Source organism: Triplophysa dalaica, chromosome 1, assembly GCF_015846415.1.
Source record: "Triplophysa dalaica isolate WHDGS20190420 chromosome 1, ASM1584641v1, whole genome shotgun sequence".
Lineage (NCBI taxonomy): Eukaryota > Metazoa > Chordata > Actinopteri > Cypriniformes > Nemacheilidae > Triplophysa > Triplophysa dalaica.
In genome coordinates, this window is record NC_079542.1 from 8,563,957 (window position 1) to 8,580,816 (window position 16,860).

General features: G+C 37.5%; 1 protein-coding gene across 1 annotated transcript in view; it reads right to left on the reverse strand.

Moving 5' to 3' along the window:
• Nucleotides 1-411: 411 nt before the first annotated feature.
• plcb3 (phospholipase C, beta 3 (phosphatidylinositol-specific)) overlaps nt 412-16,860 on the reverse strand; it is a 46,238-nt gene continuing 29,789 nt past the window's right edge. The window contains exons 19-34 of the mRNA XM_056744680.1: nt 14,223-14,347; nt 13,955-14,109; nt 13,670-13,831; nt 13,433-13,532; nt 13,236-13,340; nt 8,334-8,428; nt 7,240-7,369; nt 6,568-6,603; nt 6,346-6,455; nt 6,177-6,259; nt 5,897-6,026; nt 5,733-5,809; nt 5,561-5,650; nt 4,881-4,941; nt 3,710-3,796; nt 412-3,589 (exon numbers count right to left, since the gene is read on the reverse strand). Of these exons, the coding sequence (XP_056600658.1) occupies nt 3,299-3,589; nt 3,710-3,796; nt 4,881-4,941; nt 5,561-5,650; nt 5,733-5,809; nt 5,897-6,026; nt 6,177-6,259; nt 6,346-6,455; nt 6,568-6,603; nt 7,240-7,369; nt 8,334-8,428; nt 13,236-13,340; nt 13,433-13,532; nt 13,670-13,831; nt 13,955-14,109; nt 14,223-14,347 (1,837 nt within the window). The 3' untranslated portion in view covers nt 412-3,298. The remainder of the gene's footprint in view (nt 3,590-3,709; nt 3,797-4,880; nt 4,942-5,560; nt 5,651-5,732; nt 5,810-5,896; nt 6,027-6,176; nt 6,260-6,345; nt 6,456-6,567; nt 6,604-7,239; nt 7,370-8,333; nt 8,429-13,235; nt 13,341-13,432; nt 13,533-13,669; nt 13,832-13,954; nt 14,110-14,222; nt 14,348-16,860) is intronic.

Genomic DNA, 16,860 nt, shown 5'->3' on the forward strand with positions numbered 1-16,860 from the left:
TTAGGTCACGACATCTGTGCCATAAAATGGTAATGCATGAAGTTTAGCTGTGTATGGATTACACCCACTCATTTTTCATTTAATCTGTTCTTTATGTTGTAAAGTATTATCTGTTGGGATCAATAATAATAACGTCTGAAGACGTCTCAAATTTATATTCAGCATTTATTAAATGGTTTTTAATGGAAACTAGTGCATAAACTCAATATATGTACTATATTTCATGGACTCAAAATAATGGAGCAGGCCACATAATATACCCTAGTCAAATTGAATATACAAAATCAGACCACACTCATAATTCCACATATTTAAACACAAATAGTTACAAACACTAATATAATAAGGTTAAAATGTATTTACTAGGGGTTTAAGAGTGGTGTGGTAAAGTGGTTCCCTATGATTACGTGCCAAGAACCGCTTTTAGTGCTATATAGCAAGATTTTTTTATTGCATTATATTCCATAATGTATACCCATATATTTTCGTGTAAGAATTTCTAGACCAGAAAATTCCCACAAAGAAATGGTGACATCATCAGGTCATCAGGTCTGTCAATTTTTTTTACTTAAAATCAGTGTTTGGAATCTGCCACCAGGATGGATTTGATAATGTACTGTACATGTATTAAATAATATCTTCATAAAGTCACATACTCTGCCTTTCTGGACAAAACTTGCACAACAATTTCCTAATCCGCAGACATTTTCCATTTCAAAGAGAGCACTGAAAAATAGGAGCGGAAACGGGACATTTTTGACAACGTCCTGCATTTATTGAATGTACAGTTATATTATTTATCGAATAAAAATTACATCCAGAGTAATAATGTTCCCTTTTACAAGGCAGACAAGTACTTTATCTACATACAGTGTTAACAAAAATGTTTCAGTAGGAAGGTGATAAAAAGACAGATCCAGAAAGTGTGAACAAATATGTTCTCAAGAACTATGACATATGTACTTGGTTAAAGCTATAAATGAGGCAGCAGAAGTTAGCCCTATATATTCTCCCTTAAAGACATTTCAGTACAAACACCAATATTAGCTTGCATAAGGTTTAAGTCAGGTCCTGGATCCATATATACTGTATTATAGAGCAGTCTGTCATCGATAAATAGCATTAATGAGAGAAGTGCTGTGATTTGATTCACACGACTCTGATCTCCCCTGAGGATGTCTGATTATAGACAGGAATTAGCATGCAAATGTCTTCCTGACTTCAACCTACCAACCATGCAGAATTGAACTTAAAGGACATGATTTTCCAATGTATTTCAAAATAAAGGTTTAAAAAAAATGTAATCAACCTGGATTTTATCCCATTTCAAGACGCAAAAACGTGGGGTATAAATGAAAAATCAATGAACATATGAAATGTCCTTGTTTCCATGGGCTACATGCAAAACAACAGTGGTAATGTGACAATCACGTTTAAAAAGGTACTTAAATGATCTTTGAAAATTGTTTGTATTAAAACGAAAACTTCAGGCCATAAAGTAAAAAATGCACCATCAACAACACACAACTCCAATTTGATATGTTTTTAGGAATTTAGCCCAAAACACAAAGACAGACTTTACTCTGCTTAAGTCAGTAGTAGAATTCCTTAAATTCCTAAAAGGAGTGAATTACAAGACAATCTATAATCTGGTTTCTGCTTAAATACACACATTAATATTTCCTAGTACAACAATATTGGCCCTTACAGTCCTTTTCGAAGCTAAAGAAGTCTGAAAAGAGGATATGCTTACATGCACATATCATTAATCCCTGCTCATATTGGTATAAAGCTGTTGAATTGACATGCAGACGAGACAAACATAACAAACTCGAGACTCGTTTCCCATTGAGAAAGATGGAATTGTCCATCGCAGACCTATCCCTTCTGGCTTTCTAGACTCCACAGCGCTAATCCATTCATATACCCAGCAAACTTAAATTATACATCTCGTCTTTATCTTTTCATCCATGCACTGAGAGTAGACGTCACGGCCTGCGTCCAATGTATTTGTCTGATAGTCATAAGTGCTGTAATTGATTTTATTTTAAAAGTCCTTCGATAAAGATCATTAAGCACCAAGCACACTGTCATCCCTCGGTATTATAATGATGTAGACGCTGCACGCTACAGCAGATCAGCGCGCTGACGGGAGCTTTGGTGCGAGTCAAGCTAGAACGCCCAAGCGGGCGGTGCGAGGGAGCACTGTATGCATGTCAAAATCCAGAGAGAGAGAAGCATCAAAAAAAGGATGAGCGAGGAGAGGTTATGGACCCAGATGAAGGTCAACCAGAGATGAATGAAAAATGATAGAATCAAATCAGATTACAAAGAGAAATCCAACAATCTAATGGATTAAAAAAGGCCTGGAATGCTGTGATCGGAGCTTTACGTGTCTTCATTCAATCTCAAATTATGCTCAGCCTCGTTGTATGTTATGCAACATGTTGTGACTTGGAATCTGACTTTATAAAACCACACGTCGTAGGTGTGTGCCGGTGTCTATCATGAAACTGTGCCAGGACCACGGTTCAATCGGATTTAAATGTGGCGTGGCACAGGAATAAGGTCCAAGTTTCCTAGACATCAGTGCATTTGAGAGAGTGTGATGTATGGGATCACAGCCAATTACAGAGACGGGATTAGAATCGATTCGATTAAACCAACCAACATTGAGATACAGGAGGGGATTACAGGATTTAGAAAGCGTAATCTGGGTGACAGAGAAAAGGCAATTATCGTATACACAAAATAAATGACCGGCCCTCGTCTAAGTATTCACACGTCAGGATGTTTTTACTTCTATGGAGACACATTATGAGAAATTAATTGTTGGGAGTTGGGCAAGCAACAGTCCATCTGTGCATTTTCATGTAAACACGTACCGTTCAGATTAAGCACTAGCCTAGCATTCGCCTTACAGATCAATGTGCCATTGGCAAAATTACACTGCCACCTTTAGGGCAATTCCAAGCACTACATGTAAAGCACTACACTTAAAGCTCTACAGTGCACAAATATACAACAGAAATAAATAGAGAACCTAGTCAAAGGTGTACCGCCTCCCTCTTGTTTCCACAGGTGTCCCGTACAGGCATCAATATGTACCAGAGCCCACGTTTGTAAAGCTAGATAAAAACCATTGTAACCATTTAAAACAAGACTTTGGTTTAAAAATGAAAACGTAAAACGTTGGTACATTTCAATTCTTACAACTTGTAATACTATATCTATTCTTAGATTCCAGAGGTGAGAATTAGTGGTAAAAACAAAAAAGCTAAAGAAAAGCGTAGTAACGCTAGTATATTCCTGTATTGTCCGTGTCTGATTTGACAGGGCCGTCCGAGGGGGGCGAGTCCAGCAGTGAGGCGGAGATGCTTCCGATGTTGCTCCAGCTGCGATTGGGGGAAGAGAAAGGGGGCGTGCTGCAGTTAGAAGACGGGCCGGAGCCAGAGCTGTCATAATTGACCTGACTGAAGAGGTCTTTATGAGAGCCTTTTCTCTCAAGCTCCCCCTGTAGGTAAAGAGAGATTTCCTCCGGTAAGCACTTCAGCTCCGCTTCGCAGTCGGATGTTAGACGAGCCTGATTCTGAACAGATGGAATAAAATGTTGGGTTATTTGACAAGAGTGATTCAGTAGGGAGAAAAAGATACATCCGTTTTAAATAACTCTTCAAAAATGAATGATGGGATTTGTGTATTTACTGACCAGAGGGATCTCCTCCTCTATCCTCTGGAGGATGTCTTTGTGAAGGGCTTTCAGCTTCTCCTGACGCTTCCCTTGAGACAATTCCAGCTACCCAAGAGAGAAACGATATGCGTGTGACGACAACACAGCGTTATAATTTCAATGTAACAGACGCATAATCATTACATGTTAACGCAGCATAAAGCTTTGAGTTAAAGCGATAACGAGCAACTTTTTGACCTTAAATGAATGTCTCTAAATTGATTGGTAGTGGTAGGAGAACGTTTAACTGGACGTATTTTACTGGCGTTGCTACCTAAGCAGCCTCCTATCGGCTGAAATTGCTCTTGTAACTTTGGTGTTCGGGCCGGTACAAGCCCCGCCTATCCCCTGCTCACGTTATACTGGGAAAAGTTAGCGAACAGATAACAATAAGACGAAACGATCTAGTTCAACGCAGATCTCCAAACCATCACCGTGGTAGAGCCAGCAAATAAAACAAAGACTAGGAGAGAGAGAGTGACCAGACACGATTCAATATCTGATGGACTTACAATCGACGACGTCAGCTCCAAGAGGCAATGGGTTGCAAAACGGATGGGTCCTGTACTTTTGAGTTTATTGTAATTTGACTGTGCTCAGGTTGTTTACTGGCGCACTAACGTAACTGCTTCACAATTTATAACCGTAAGGTAGAATAGAGATAATTTAACTTAATTTAACATTAGCTTACGTAGCATGACCGTGCCTCATCACAAATTTACTCTTATGCTTGTAAATGATGACTACCAAACAAAAATAAATGTTTTAAGGTTAAAAGTTGCTGATTCCTTACCATGCATGTAGACTAATGTAATCGGTATCTATAGTTACTGTGCTTGGCACTATTCCCATAGCGAGTTTAGTGTAAGTTATTGATTGCACCCATTACACAAAGCAAGTAAGCTGCTATGTAGCTAGCATGCTATTGCGCTAACGGCTAACTACCAACTGCAACCTCAGAATCTAGTTTGAACTATTAGTATAGCCCAGTAATATAACCTGCTGGAGCCAAAAGAGTGCTTTAGTACATGCACAGTTTATGAAGTGAAATAATACTAAATGCTACTGCTGTTTTTTATTCATGTGACTTGAATGCAGATCATTCAGACAGAAATCCAAATAACTGTGTTTGCCACACAGCTCAACTCACCATACGGATTAAGGCGACAGACTCGTTGATGTGTTTTCTATTGATCTCACTCAACTCCTTGCTGAAAGAGGTGGAACGAGAGAAAAAAAGAACAAGGTTACTTTCAATGGACGTCACTTAGATGTGGAAAGCATTCAAGTACTCTAGACACAAATGGTCTCATTTATCTCAGTCTCTAACTTGACGTTGCGTTTCACCAGACACAGTTTCTAACGACGAAAGTGAAATGCATATTTCCTTTTCGTTACAGAACCCTCTCTTATAAAATTTGGTATATTTATACATATATATCTGCTTGTGTATGTCATGTCGATGTGCCGGTGGATCTGTGGGTTATCTGTGGGAGTGTACTCAGAGGCTGACACCAAGCCAACCTGTGAAACATAGAAGTACAGTGATGTCCTAAAACCAGTAGGCTTCTTAGCATAGCACTTAACCCCAGACAGCTACCGGGACTGTCCCTAAAATGAGTTCACTGTGAGGTGCTTTCAATTAACATCTGCTAAACAAAAAAAGGGAAATGGTGGTGCAGAAAAGAATCTCAGCAGGTCGAATAATATGAATTTTTATAATTAAAAAAACAATTATTCAATTCAAATTTCAACGTTTTATTCCCATCGACAGACCACGCAGACTAGACTGTAAATGTGAGTACACAAGGATGGGGGAAACACACTCACTTTTCGGCCTTATCTTTTTCTGACTTCCTGGCCTCAGTGATGCTGTTCAGCCTTTTCCGTTCCAGAATCTTCTGAAGCTCTTTCTTTTCTCTGTCAGTATGAACATATCAAAATGTGTCAAAGTACACATACACAAATTTACACCTCAAATCGTCACAAAATCATTTCTTACTTGTCACACACGTCCTTGAGTTTCTTTATCTGGGCAGCTTGACAATCCAGGGCAATATCCCGCAGCTTCTGAGTAGTCTGAAAGAGACAATATTTGCAAAATAAGAAATATTTCTTTAAAGCGTGTGTAGTGTATCGTATGTGATAGTTGTGTGCGTGTGGTACCTCTAATAGATGAGCTTGTTTGGTCTCAGTCTCAATCTGAAATTGTGACTGTCTGAGACTGAGATGTTTCTGCATCTGCTCCTCTTTAAACTGCTCCGTGTGATCCCTCTGCACAGGCTCTTCTGCTCCACTGCATACACAAATATAAAAAAATGGACTTAATGTGATTAACAATATTCTTTAAACCTGAAACACAAATTGTCCTAAGTAGTCTTTGATTACTCGAAACTAGAAAACAGTCGCCAAAGGCGCAGTTTGAGTTTGCATGTAATTTCCTCACTTTTTCTTCAGACTGGGCCGAAAACGTTTGTCTGTCTGACTCTGTTTGCTCAGTGCCCTCTGTTCCTTACTAAAAGCCCACACCTGTAACGCACACAAACAAAGAGGTTATCTGTCATACGCAGCTCAATATAACACTGCGGTGTTGAAGTGCTTGAACGATTTTTAACCTTTTTGAGATGTTTCTTTCGTAGCTCCTTGAGTTCCTTGCACTGCTTCTTTAACAACTTCAGGTAGGAACTGTGCTGTTTGAGCTCTTCAATAGACTGAGGTTCAATAACTGTAAAACACACAAATCATTTTACATGATTTACAACACATCTTAGTTCTCCGTGAGGGTCACGTGAGTGCTGAAGATGAGGGTATGACAATTAGATGATGGTGGACCTTACCTTTAAGAATATTGTTGACTAGATCTTCTTTCGGGGCTAAAATATATTGCACATGGACATATGGGTCAAGTAAATGGACATGATATGGAAACCAAACATCAAAACAGAACAGATGTGTGTAACATGTGACCCTGGACCACGAAACCAGTCATAAGATTATGTTCTATTAAGATATTTTGTAAATTTCTTACCGTAAATATATCAAAACTTTATTTTTGCGAGCGGATGCAGCAAAATCGCGAACAAAAATAGCCAGAAACACGGCTATAAACTTTGCTTACTCAAGTACAGTACTCACTCAAGTTTAGCATCTATATTAAGCTTTGATTCGGATTTATATACTCTCCACATCGTCATTACAGCGGTAAGCCAATAGAGAGCGTTATGACAGCAACAGCCTCTGATGGACATCTTTAGAAGCAATTTTCTCAATATTTTGATTCTTTTGCACCCTCAGATTCTCAAATAGTTGTTACTCGGGTAAATATTGTCCTATCCCAACAAACCATACAGTACATCGATGGAAAGCTTATTTATTCGGCTTTCAGGTCATGTATACATGTTATTATACATTCCCTTATGACTGGTTTTGTGGTCCAGGGTCACATATGGTAAAGAACATGGAAATGAGAACATGATAGGAGAGAGTTTATTTTCAGAGGTGCACCGAACCTGATGCAGGGCTCACGATCTCATTCAATGGAGGAGGAAGTGTTGGAGAAGGCAGAGAGCAGATTGGGTCAAAGGAGTTCACACAACTAGGATCAGACTTTACTCCTTCCTCTGGTTTTACAGCACCACCCTGCACAGACACACATTGTATAATTATTAATCAAACAATGGGTTAATAGTAGGGATGCACCGATATGTAGATATTGGCCGATAACGATAGCCAATCATTCTTTAACATTGGAAGCTGATAACCAATATATTGGCCGATATACAGTTTCTAAATATCAATTAAAAATTCCCTGACCTGCATTGAAAGGCCTGAAGTTCGGAAAAAAACTCTTTGAATGAAAGTCATTGGGAGGACTCTAAAAAGGGGCGGTACTGTACAGAAAACTAGTTGTTGCTGATTGGGCTGTACTTCTACAGTTCAGAATGGTCAGAGCAAGCATATTACTGTGGTTGAATGTCACAGAAAAATCCCTCGTTTTCGCACTTTGGTGGTGTGTCGCCCCAATCGCACTAATGGACGAGCCGCCCATGTATAATATGTGTCTGTGTACTGTGGATTTTTTATTTGTATTACTAAAACCATACACATACAAGAATATATCTTAGAAAAATATCCAATTATTATTGTTATTAAATGAATAAACCTTTATGATTCCTAAATATGTGGGTAGTTGATGAATGAATCGTACAGTCCTATGGTATGAAAACAAACATTTAATATCACACTGTTTTATATTATTCATATTTATCATATAAATAGCATAAAGAGATTTATCTTCATTTTTATTTTTCCTAAATTATAGGACGAATTTGCTAATTGGTCTGTCAACGACCCATGTTATGTTTATGTGTTTATAAAAACATAATGAATATGCAGAGTACACAGACTATATAAACACAATATTTTATTTGGGATTTGATTAATCGTTTGAAATTTATCATTTTGTTCACTGCATAATTCCCAAACTTCCATTTCTGTTGTCAATTCACTACTGTTAGACTAAAAGTAAGAAATAGTAATGAGTAGGCATGTTGACCGGGAGTGTATTGTATACTGTATATAACATGAGACAAATGTGACTGACCTCTGTGGAGTCCACCATAAGTCCCTGAAGTAATGCGTTCCTCCGAGCCAAATCAGAGAGATGTTTGATGGGGTTTGCCAGAGCGTCAGCGTACTCTACATGCATAAAAAACAAACAAGATGTAAGGAAAACATCTGAATTACTATTACTATTACTAATATTTTTGGTTGAAATCATCTACTGCACACTTTGTAAAATCAAATGTAAGACTTTTTAAGTCCTGTGGAAGACCTGATTTTTTATAGCAGAACAAACAACCTTTGACACACGTTTAACATGCAGTATGTCCAAATTTTAACTCAAAAGATGAGATAATCTAAACAGATACATCCAAATAGGTGCATCATATTTGTCAGAAGCCTTTTCTAAATTTCCTCATCCATCTCGTCTAGCTCCTGCACTTCTGGTGTCTTCTCAGTGTGTTTGACTTTGTTCCGCCACACAATAAAACTTAGCAAGCTTCTTTTAAACTACTTACTTACTAAAATACAGAAGTACAGCCTAGTATTAATTAAATGAAAATGTATAGTAAATTTCCTGTACCCTTTTTTACTTTACCACATTCAATATTAAAGTATACTACGAAGTGTATAAATTAACTATAGCTAATCCTACAGAATAATACTGTAGTGTATGTTAATAGAGTGTGATCTTTACCTTAATATTCTACAACTGTAGTATGTAGTATATTAAAGTATACAACAGTATTTTATGTGATGTGACACACTAGGTGTTTTAAATTAGAAGTTTAAAATAATGTCATTCAATACCAGTATACTTTGTATTGTTTATTTATTGTTTTCATTACATAAGATTCATATTTAATACTTAAAAGGATGGGGGTGTCGAACTTTAAATATTTATCCGCTCGTTTTCGTCCTTCTCAATGAAAGGTAATGCCATAATACAGTTAGTGCGCTAGATGGCGATATTTAACTATTTCAGTTTGTGATACACGATGAAGAAGAAGACGTCATACGGAAGCGCTGCTCTGAAAGCAGTGTCGCTACCCGATCCGTCCCGGAAACACGATTTGTTCCGCGCATGCGCGAAAGTGCGTCTACTTCCGGCCGAAATAATTTACGGCAAACACGATTTGTTCCGCGCATGCGTGAAACTCCGTCTACTTCTGTTCGAAACAATTTACGGCAGTTTTAATAAAAAAGTTGTTTGTCCATACCGGAAATATTTTTTTAAATAAACTCTGTATAAAAAAAGAGCAATTAATCCTGTAAAGAGTGGAAAGTAGTTTTTCTCTAATAATCTTTATGTTTCTTTTTATTATATTTTTTGATTCCAAGAAAATACAATATGACAAAATATTATATGTCAGGAGTGAGAAACTGATTTTTATATATAAAAATACTTCTTTATTTATAGAAAAACTATAAAACTTAAAATGAATATGTTTATTAGTGATTCTCTTAAAACCTTTTTTTGGCAAAATATGTCAAGGTTAATATGTGGCACAAATTGATAACCTAATAAGATTATTGAAATCCTTACATGGTTGCCCTTGACAAGCAGGATTTTCAGAATTCATCCAATTTATTTTTACATTTGTTCCTTATTTTCTTTAGTCATTCACTAAATCTCAACCTCCCACCCAGCCTCTCTCAGTCACACAATCAAACATCTATTCGTTTACTTAACTTGCAGATTAAGGAACAGGGCATTGACCTTACTTTTCTAATATTTTAACAAATGTCTGCATTTAAGAAACACACAGAAAAAGTTATTTATGTATTTATTACATTTATTTACACATTTGGTTATTCCAAACAACCACCCAAACCCCACCCACTCACTCACTCAACCTAACGACGCTCTGAAGGACAGTCAGGAATCTCTCCTTTTAAGAGAAATTTCTGAAGTCGTTCATAAACGAATCCATAGCGCTGTCAACCATTTTTGTACTCTCCAACATCGCCACTAACAGACTGTCGTAAAACATCTAAGATAACAGGAAGTGGCGCCAATTAGAACGCATCGAGTCGACTGTCGTGAAAATGGTAATTACCGGAAGTAGACGCACTTTCGCGCATGCGCGGAACAAATCGTGTTTCCGGGACGGATCGGGTAGCGACAAGCAGAACGGGATGTAGCTTTTGGTCGCGCTACACCGCAACTTTCTTAAAAAAGTTATAAACTACTGGAAAAGCTACATTCTTTTACTCTTTGTTGAGCTACTATCAAGCTACTGAAAAATGTTGTTAAGTTAGTTAATAGCGTTGCTACTTAAGCTCCACCCAACACCGCGTCACCCAAACTCACGTGGGAAAAAGAAAGGTTTAGTCAGAATATGGATTGCCTCATTATAAACGAACATAACAATAACAAACAATCTTTTAGAGTTCGCTTCGTGAAAGACGAGAAAGCAAAATAAAAGGTTTAGCAGACAAAAAGCTCATAAGAGCGCGTTCAGCGACAAAAAGCGCTAAGATATTACAAATAAATCAAAGTAATTCCCATCGAGTTTAAAGGTTTTTTTGTCAATCTTGCAGGTAGCCTCATACTCATTGCTTCCAAAGGCTCGCCAATCTCTATATTTCATATATTAGAGCCAAAGAAGGGAAATCACATTCATCTTACATCAACCCATCTCTTCTGTTTGCGCGCACACGAGGAGACGGTACACAAAACACTGTCGTAATGACACGACCTGCAGATTGTCACGTGAGCGAGCGAATTCGCAAAGAATAAAATAATACGTCACCAAATGAAAACTATATTTAAGGTTATATGAAGCATTAAAATATTTAACTAAAGGTCTCTTATAAAATGTAAGACCTACCATAGGTAAAAATAAGACTACACTCAAAGGGATAAACTTTCAGCATCCATGTTTCTGGGTAACCTAACTATGGTTATCACCACGTCAACCATCCCGAGTTCAGAAGTGACTCATTTATTCCGTACACACTGGGGAATTTACTCCCGTAAATAAACACTGCTATAGCTTTAAACATTTGCTTAAAGGTTCAGCGTTGCTCTACTCATCCTCCAGCTGGTGACTACACATATGTAGCAGGGTAAACACGGAACCACTGTCTAATAAACATTGCATTTATCAGGCATGTGTTCAGCCAAGGTCAAAAAAGAAGGAAGACCGCACGCACCCTTGCCCAACACCAGTCCCCCCCAAAAATAGTCTTTAATGTCACTAATAAAATGTTACAAGATGAAAAACTGGAAGCTGTTGGGTCCGTGTACTTTTGCGTCCATTCGTTTTTCTTTTTTTAACAACTATATAAAAAACAAAAAATGTGCTTTTCTTTATATTTGTTTTCAAGTTAATGGAGAGATTAACCACAAACAAAGTACATTTTCTTATTTAAAATTATTTTATAAATGAAAATCAAATTATTGGTATACAACTATTTTTTCAGTTTTACAAAAATGCAATTTTTTAAAATAATTCTTGTCTAACTTCTGGATATTTAATGTAATGTATATGCAATTTGTGTTAGTTGCACTACGGATAGCTCGGGATCATGGCTTCAAAAATCTAAATCTTCTAACAGTCCTCGCCGAACAACCTCGTCCAACACCAATTTGAGACAGATGCTCAGCAACGTCCTTGTGTGTGTGATGTTTTAAAATCATGTCTGTACGGTTCCAGAGACATGGTGCTTCGCATTCAATGGTGCGGGAAAAAATATTTCCGGGTCACTAATTTGGCCTCAGAAAACTAGTACAATTCGCTTTTATTCGATATTAATTTGTGTATTTTATAAATGTAAAGTAAGGTGCAAAAAGTCATAAACAAAAATCTGAAAATAAGTCAATATACATTTTTTTCGTAGAATGTTCTGAATACAGTTCTAATTCAAAATTTTGAATGTAACTTTTTTTGCTTAAAATACAACAACCGTTTATATTTTATTTTTATCGTCATGGTTAAAAAAAGAAAAACGAATGGACGCAAAAGTACACGGACCCTGTTGGACAAAAGAAGATATTTTTCACTTAGCAACCCAAAACCAAACTATTAAAACTTCCCAATTCCGTCTGTCAATTTTGGAAATATCAGTTCAAATGTTTATTAGTTTAACAGTCACCTAAACAATATTTAATAAAATAAAATGATGGTTTGTGGAAATATCTTATGCTAATGTCAAATAAGATGGCATTTACAAATGGCAATTGAGTAGTTAATACTAGGCCTACTATACATTTTATTGTAATCAGCAACAATTCCTTAAACAATAATTGAACACAATGTAAAGAATATTGTGGCATCAAGAGACTTCCATACATAGCCACTAGATGGCGCAATCTACGTCATTTATACAGCGTTTTGCAAACTATGCATCTTATGGTTTAAGTTAATTCAACTGTATGCTTTTAGTAGAAACTTTAACGCGTTTAAATTACAGTGACTAGATCGGCCATTTCTATAGTTTCAAGCCATCGAATCACGGAATGGCCTATTTTAGTCTCTATAGAAAGATCGTGTTTTAATGTTAAATCATATAGACACCTCAACTTCCAGACTCAGGACATTCCGTATATGTTACAAAACGCTTTTCAGTTCCCCACTTAATTAAAAATGACATGACACCACACACATTTTTGAGTACCAATACAGCCGTTTTTGGCTTCCATTAGTCTGTTTGGACCCTCTGGAAACATAAAGTTAACTCCCAAAATGATGTTCTTCTGAATGAAGCGGTCGCTCTGCATTTATAACAAGCGTGTGCATGACGTAGAGCATAGAAAGGATTCTGTTGGCCAGCTGTATGATTATCACGCGTACATCCCCAAACCCCCCAGAAATTAAAATAAATCGAATTTATACAACTTACGCGGGTGATCCCAGCGAGGTCAAAAATATGGAAATCCGTATTTATACGATAAAATCACATCCCTGATTTGTAGTATCATAGATTCCTCTCCTACCTTGGTGCTCATTGGGGATGTAGTCCGTTGCATCGGTGTACACCAGGAGTGAGGGCAACATGAGCGGCTGGTTAAGCTCATTCTTCAGACAAATGTAGTGATATCCTACAACACATTCACACACACAGATGAGATGAACCAATAGATCTTCTTTACAGTATCGGAGTGGCAGGATGATGAGTGATAGATCTTCAAACCTGGACGCAATGCTGAAACTGGTAAGACGCGATGGCCGATAAACTTTCCACTTTCCTCATACACCGCTACTCTCAGGGATGCCAGGGTGGGTAACACCACCTAGAGAGACAGTGGTCAGAGGGATACTTATTTTGCTTAAAGGTTTATTAGTTATGACAATAAATCCTTTATGATGAGACGAACACAATTGCTGTCAAAACTGTAATTGTGGACGAACTATTTCTGTCATTTGTCACCTTGTTGAACAAAAAGGTGTCCTCGTCCCACACCGGGTCCAGAGAGTTGTTGTTAGATGTTTTCGTTCGGTATTTCCTTTTAGTGTCGGTGGGAAGTCCAAACATGTCCACCTCCACATAAACGCCAACCTTCTTATCACTCAGAAACTGGCCTGAGATTATCTGTGTATGAGAATGAGCACATGTTGGTCTGATCTTATACGCTACATTACACTTACATAGTAAAATAACAGAAGATTGCTACATTAGTACCGAAAACAATACGTTGCATTATGGACACAATACCTTGATCTTAACCGTATTGGCTACGATCCCATCTACAATGTCCATAGTAAAGGGGTCAAAGTGTTTGTCGGTGCGTCTCATGAACTCTGGTTTAAGCATATAACCACAGTGCCCATTGTATTCAAACACCCCCATGTTCAACTGCATTGGCAGGTCTGAGAAGCAAACCGATACATGAGAGTGTCAATAAAGGTGCCTTTGAAATCAAATTAAATTATATTAATAAATAAAAAAATCAAGAAATGTTACGGGAATTGAAATATCTGACCTAGAGTTTGAAAGTTTAGTGCCACCATCTGGCAGCCCACGTTCCAGAAGAGCTGAGGCATGTAATTACTGGAGTCAACTCGAGTCCCTTTGGGGTAGATTCGACTCAGCTGCTTCTTATTGTATCTGAATACACACAACCCTTAAGGAAGACAATAAAACTCAAAAACACACACATAAAGCCGCTGAAAAAAAAATAAGTGACCATTAAAAATTTTCTAAACTTGGTTTATAGATCTGTGTTTAGGTAAAATGATCATTTTGTTTCATTCTGTGAACTACCAAGAATATTTCTCCCAAATTTCATTTTTTTTTTTCTATTTGCATTTATTTGCATAAAATGAAAACTGGAGAAACAGGTTAAAATAACAGCAAAGATGCTCTTTTTTTCAGAGCTCAAATACTAGGAAAACAAGTCCGGTTGGTCGATGTGGTGGTGTCGCAACAATCTTTAAAGACTTTCTTAATGTAACTAGGAGAACAGAGAATTTAAATAGCACGTTCCCAGCGATCCAATTTTTCAACCTTTAGTATGTGTGTAATTTTGCTGTTAGAGCATAAAGAATACCTGCAAAATGATAAAGCTCAAAGTTCAGTGCCAGATATTGTCTTTCACAGAATTCGCTTTTCAAGGACTGGATCGGACTACAGCCCTTTACTACCCAGTTACACAATGTCACCATTCCGAGTGCTTTTAATAACCTCCGTCTAAAGGAATACGGCAAAAAAGGGGCAAAGTCTTCCTTAGGGAAGTGGAAGAGCCGCTGGAGTAGTGTTCGGTTATCAGAGAATTCAGCTACACACATTCTAAGATAACCAACTTTCAAATAACAGCTTCCATAACTTAAACATCAGGTGTGAACCCAGTTACACGATGTCACCATTCCGAGTGCTTTTAATAACCTCCGTCTAAAGGAATACGGCAAAAAAGGGGCAAAGTCTTCCTAAGGGGAAGTGTGGCTTACCTCTTAAACAATTCTATGAAAATTATTTGAAGTCCTGCTTGCAAATGTCTCCTGCTCAATCTGCTTGTTTTATTATACAACTCGGGCCCAAAATAAGAAAGCAAAACTAATGTTTCTGTTATTAGTGTTATTTAATAAAACCGGTGTGACGCCATTCAGCCCGGTGTCATTCCCCTCACAATAGTAGGGAAAAAATGTGTGATCTCTAACATAGATTGACGTTTGCTCATGCACTAATAGACCTCCGTTACACTTCGATCGATCTGCATGTTTTTAACTGATAAAGTGAAATTGACGCCATCGTTACTGTTTATTGCTAAAACCCAAAGTTTATGAACACACATGAGAGGGGAACTGACCAATCACAACAGCCTGAGAAGCAGAAGCCAATCACGAGAGAACCTGGTCAGCTTAACCAATTTGAGCGTTTCGGAACGAGGGACTTTATATAGACCGCAAGAAATCCAGTCATTTTGTTAGAAGTGGGACAGCGATGAACAATAGATATATGTAAAATATAAAGCGATTTTTTAAATTAGAAACATGAACATCCATTGTTAAACACCAAAAATACATATCGGACCTATTTGTTAACGTATTGCCGTTAACAGAGCTACTACAATCTTTTGGAGTAACACAACACATTCATAGACCCACTCGTCGATTTAATCATACACTAGACTTGATTATATTACATGGAGCCGATCTAACCAATATAAATATTATACCTCAAAGCGACAATGTCACCGATCACCATCTTATAACATGAACACTGAGCACTGCAGAAATCAGCCGTATAACTCCTTATTGACAGGATAGAACAATTACCTCGACTACTAAAGATTGTTTTGCAAAGAGATTGCCAGATCTGACTCCTTTAATAACCATACCAATAAATGCAGAATCGCTAGATGACATGACCAGAAAAATTGGCACTATTTTCTCTAACACTCTAGAAACTGTCGCACCTATGAAGTCAAAAAAGATTAGTGTGAAAAACATAGCATCATGGTACAACAGCACCAACCATGCCTTTAAAAGAGAAACCCGTAATCTGGAGCGCAGATGGAAACAAAAACCCAATTAGAGGGCTTTAAAATTGAGTGGAAAGAGAGTGCAAACTGTTTATAAAAAGGCACTTAAAGCAGCTAACAAAAACATTCCAAGGTTTTTGTTTAGTACAGTAGCCAAATTAACAAATAAACAGACATAACATGACCTGGTTATTCCGCCGCACCTTGGTAGCAATGAATTCATTCATTTTCTTGAGAGAATCGTAAACATATACGAGACAAAATAGTAAAAACTCAACCTCCAAATCTGCCCTATGAATTTGTATAATTTATAATAATTTATAATTTAGTAATTTGGCAGACGCTTTTATCCAAAGCGACTTACAGTGCACTTATTACAGGGACAATCCCCCTGGAGCAACATGGAGTAAAGTGTCTTGCTCAAGGACACACTGGTGGTGGCTTCTGGGATCGAACCAGCAACCTTTGATTTACCAGTTCAGTGGTTTAACCCACTAGACCACCATCTCTCACTAGTATCAACCATCGCCCCAAAAGAAAAGCTACTGTGTTTTCACCTATAAAACAGGAAGTTTTAATTAAACTAACTGCAACATCTAAACCTGACAACATGCTTATTAGACCCAATACCCACCAAATT